The sequence below is a fragment of the Pseudochaenichthys georgianus genome, chromosome 24 (assembly GCF_902827115.2).
Source record: "Pseudochaenichthys georgianus chromosome 24, fPseGeo1.2, whole genome shotgun sequence".
NCBI lineage: Eukaryota > Metazoa > Chordata > Actinopteri > Perciformes > Channichthyidae > Pseudochaenichthys > Pseudochaenichthys georgianus.
The window spans coordinates 34,599,143-34,604,142 of record NC_047526.1 but is presented as its reverse complement, the minus strand read 5'-3'; the positions used below and the strand labels follow the sequence as shown (position 1 = coordinate 34,604,142).

The 5,000-nt window shown below is 44.5% G+C and overlaps 1 protein-coding gene across 1 annotated transcript in view; it reads right to left on the bottom strand.

The window, feature by feature from the left end:
- trim54 (tripartite motif containing 54) overlaps positions 1 to 5,000 on the bottom strand; it is a 16,907-nt gene that overhangs the window by 8,217 nt on the left and 3,690 nt on the right. The window contains exon 3 of the mRNA XM_034076236.2: positions 36 to 213. Coding sequence (XP_033932127.1) covers positions 36 to 213 — 178 coding nt within the window. The remainder of the gene's footprint in view (positions 1 to 35; positions 214 to 5,000) is intronic.

The window sequence follows — 5,000 nt, the reverse complement described above, 5'->3', positions numbered from 1 at the left end:
GTCCTTTGAAACATGTCGTCATGGTAGAAGCCTACCTTCTGCCTCAGGTAGACGCTGCTGAGCGGAGCCACGTCGCACGCTTTGTGTTTCCCGAACACTTTGCACATGGAGCAGGTGGGCGTCTCACAGGAGAGGCAGTAGATGTTGATCCTCTCCTCCTCGTGATCCTCGCACACGAGCTGCTGCTGCTGCTCGGGCTTCACGGGGACAGGCCTGGGGCAGATACACAGAGTAACAACTATAGACATACATCATCTAACTTTCATGCATACTTTAAGTACATGAATAGTGAATTAATACATTAGGTACAACAATCTAATACAAATACTGTAAATATATACATATATGCATGTACAGAATCATAATATACCGTATATAAAATATATACATGGGTTAATAATAATGTTTTGTCAGAGCTTGAGAAATGGCTCCAGTCCAGCAGGTGGAGACAGGGAGCCAAGGGTGTGGTTCCACTGAGAGGAAGTGAGCTTCCTATTTAATGAGCTAAATGCAGCAGAGGAGAGGAGAGGAGAGGAGAGGAGAGGAGAGGAGAGGAGACGAGAGGAGAGGAGAGGAGAGGGGAGGGGAGAGGAGAGGAGAGGAGAGGAGACGAGAGGAGAGGAGAGGAGAGGAGAGGAGAGGAGACGAGAGGAGAGGAGACGAGAGGAGAGGAGAGGAGAGGAGAGGAGACGAGAGGAGAGGAGAGGAGAGGAGAGGAGAGAGACGAGAGGAGACGAGAGGAGAGCAGAGGAGAGGAGAGGAGAGGAGAGGAGAGGAGAGGACGAGGACATGGAGAGGACAAGGAGAGGAGAGGAGAGGAGAGGAGAGGAGAGGAGAGGAGAGGAGAGGAGAGGAGAGGAGAGGAGGAGAGGAGAGCAGAGGAGAGGAGAGGAGAGGAGAGGAGAGGAGAGGAGGAGGACATGGAGAGGACAAGGAGAGGAGAGGACATGGAGAGGACAAGGAGAGGAGAGGAGAGGAGAGCAGAGCAGAGCAGAGCAGAGGAGAGGAGAGGAGAGGAGAGGAGAGGAGAGGAGAGGAGAGGAGAGGAGAGGAGAGGAGAGGAGAGGAGAGGAGACGCTGCAGGTGAATATGTGTGGATGCGTTAGTCTGGTTTGATTACATGTATTATTATTCCTAGTCTTAAATTAGAAGCCAACATAAGATGCTGGAATATAATTGCCTTTGTTGAGATGCAGTTACTTTTGATTAGATGTTAAGTTTAATTGTAAACTTGGTTATGGAGCAGGAAAGAAAGTGCTTGTTAAAGGATGGCATGTTTTTTATTGAAATGTTTGTTTGCCTAAAATGAATGAAAATATGTTTTCAAGCTAAAAGACTAAATGAGCATCACGAGGCTAAGAATAGGCTGCATGAAGCAACAAGGAATCTGCATCACTCAAAGAAAGAGGGAGAGATTCAGGTCGGAGTGCCATGTGTCCTTTTGGAAAGACTCGAGCCATTTTTAAGTTTAGAGTCAATCAAACCAATCAGAACTTGACAAATAATAATAAATAAATACAATACAAATATACCATTCCTATCGACATGCAGTATATATGCAATTAATAGATAAAACTGAATAAAGAAATAAAATATATACTAGAAACAAAAATATATATACTGGAACAAATATGTATAAAAGAAAGATATTTATGTAAAGAAGGCACAATTTAAAATACAAAGGCGAATTCTATAACACACTATAATATACCTAATTTAAATATTAACGTTGGACACAGTAAACATAGGACAAGTGCGCAAGTAGACGAGTGGATATTTAAATACAATGATGCTCATAATGCAGGGTTTCTGTTGTTGCAGCAACTGGCTCACGACACCTCCTGAGTCTCCTCGGTGACTTCATGGACGCAGAAGGACGGAAACGAGGCTCCATTGAGCTCTGACGTCGGTGTCCGGCAGAAAGGATGATTAAGTCACGAGGAATCTTTTACGCACAAAGACGATGAGGAACTACAAAACACTTGTGAACAATCACATCTATTTTAGCCCACACAGATAGTGAGGGCACTCCTGTTCTTCTTCCTTCTTCCTTCTGTCCTTCTGTGCTATATCCTTCTGTCCTTCTGTCCTATATCCTTCTGTCCTTCTGTCCTTCTGTCCTATATCCTTCTGTCCTTCTCTCTTTCTGTCCTTCTGTCCTATATCCTTCTGTCTTTCTGTCCTTCTGTCCTATATCCTTCTGTCCTTCTCTCTTTCTGTCCTTCTGTCCTATATCCTTCTCTCTTTCTGTCCTTCTGTCCTATATCCTTCTGTCCTTCTCTCTTTCTGTCCTTCTGTCCTATATCCTTCTGTCTTTCTCTCTTTCTGTCCTTCTGTCCTATATCCTTCTGTCCTTCTCTCTTTCTGTCCTTGTGTCCTTCTGTCCTATATCCTTCTGTCCTTCTCTCTTTCTGTCCTTCTGTCCTATATCCTTCTGCCCTTCTGTCCTATATCCTTCTGTCTTTCTTCCTTCTGTCCTTCTTCCTTCTGTCCTTCTGTGCTATATCCTTCTGTCCTTCTGTCCTATATCCTTCTGTCCTTCTCTCTTTCTGTCCTTCTGTCCTATATCCTTCTGTCCTATATCCTTCTCTCTTTCTGTCCTTCTGTCCTATATCCTTCTGTCCTTCTCTCTTTCTGTCCTTCTGTCCTATATCCTTCTGTCTTTCTCTCTTTCTGTCCTTCTGTCCTTCTGTCCTATATCCTTCTGTCCTTCTCTCTTTCTGTCCTTGTGTCCTTCTGTCCTATATCCTTCTGTCCTTCTCTCTTTCTGTCCTTCTGTCCTATATCCTTCTGCCCTTCTGTCCTATATCCTTCTGTCTTTCTTCCTTCTGTCCTTCTTCCTTCTGTCCTCCTGTCTTTGTGTCCTTCTGTCCTCCTTTCCTTGTGTCCTTCTATCATTATGTCCTCATGTCCTCCTGTCCTTCTTCCTCCTGTCCTTCTTCCTTCTCATTCTGTCCTCCTGTCTTTCTTTCCTTATTTCCTTCTATCCTTCTGTCCTTCTGTCCTATATCCTTCTCTCTTTCTGTCCTTCTGTCCTATATCCTTCTGTCCTTCTCTCTTTCTGTCCTTCTGTCCTATATCCTTCTGTCTTTCTCTCTTTCTGTCCTTCTGTCCTTCTGTCCTATATCCTTCTGTCCTTCTCTCTTTCTGTCCTTGTGTCCTTCTGTCCTATATCCTTCTGTCCTTCTCTCTTTCTGTCCTTCTGTCCTATATCCTTCTGCCCTTCTGTCCTATATCCTTCTGTCTTTCTTCCTTCTGTCCTTCTTCCTTCTGTCCTTCTGTGCTATATCCTTCTGTCCTTCTGTCCTATATCCTTCTGTCCTTCTCTCTTTCTGTCCTTCTGTCCTATATCCTTCTGTCCTATATCCTTCTCTCTTTCTGTCCTTCTGTCCTATATCCTTCTGTCCTTCTCTCTTTCTGTCCTTCTGTCCTATATCCTTCTGTCTTTCTCTCTTTCTGTCCTTCTGTCCTATATCCTTCTGTCCTTCTCTCTTTCTGTCCTTGTGTCCTTCTGTCCTATATCCTTCTGTCCTTCTCTCTTTCTGTCCTTCTGTCCTATATCCTTCTGCCCTTCTGTCCTATATCCTTCTGTCTTTCTTCCTTCTGTCCTTCTTCCTTCTGTCCTCCTGTCTTTGTGTCCTTCTGTCCTCCTTTCCTTGTGTCCTTCTATCATTATGTCCTCATGTCCTCCTGTCCTTCTTCCTCCTGTCCTTCTTCCTTCTCATTCTGTCCTCCTGTCTTTCTTTCCTTATTTCCTTCTATCCTTCTGTCCTCCTCTCCTTCTGTCCTCCTGTTCTTCTGTCCTTCTTACTTCTGTCCTCCTGTCCTTGTGTCCTTCTGTCTCTGCCAGCACTGACTCAGTGAGCGTCTATTTTAAATATCAGAGCAGAGTTGTAGCGAGTGGACGATTATAAAACAGCCAGATGGACTGAAGAGGATTCTACTCGCATACCAAATGGTAGAGAGCAAAACACTTCAGACGACATCGTGCAGTCGAGCAGCAGATACAGAAAGAAGTGAGCACAGCTCTGACCGAAGGTATGACTGTAACACCTGCTGACTTTGCAATGTAGGCAAAGCCCCGCCCGACAAGCACCAAGGTCACAGAAGGCTCACCAAGTAGACACACAAGTAACCCTATCATGTAATCAGGAAGTTTAACGTCTGGCATGAGACGCATCGTGTAAACGTGTCTGTCTCTTTGGCGCCCGTGGCTGCGGGGGAGTGCGGTCGTCTTCCCACCAGAAGGTTGTTGGTTCGATCCCAGCGCGTGCAGTCAACATGTGGATGTGTCCTTGGGCAAGATACTGAACCCTGAGTAGCTCGTGTGTGTGTGTGTGTGTGTGTGTGTGTGTGTGTGTGTGTGTGTGTGTGTGTGTGTGTGTGTGTGTGTGTGTGAGAGAATGGCTCGTAGTATATAAAGCGCTTCTCAGTCCCCGATGACGCGCTGTATAACTACAGTCCATTCGTCAATTACGTTTTGTGTGCATGCAAAACATTTGTCATGTTAATCTGATTGTCTTCTACTTCCTGATTTGTTTTCCTTGCCGTGTCGAACACATTCCACTGTGGGGTCAACCTGTGCCTGATGCTGGATTCAACCTCTTGCAGTGACACGACTTGATGCATGTAAAAAAAGACCTTTCCAAAAGCGTTGTATCAGTGCTGACATCATGCACTGATAATGTATTCCTAATTAACCTGTTTTATTATAACTAACAGATATTGTTTTATCATTTCAGTCCTGAAAAATTTAATTATCCTGGTTCGCCCATGTGACAAATGTTATTATTAAAGTGAATACAATGACGAAATAATAATAATAAATAATAATCCTTATATTTATTATAGCGCTTTATCAATGACTCTCAAAGCGCTTTACAAATACACATTACACACACGTAATGGTCATCTACTGTGGACAATACCGGAGCAAAGTGTCTGGCCCAAGGACACACCGGCCTGACGCAGTGGGGCGCGAGCGGGTTTCGAACTAGAGT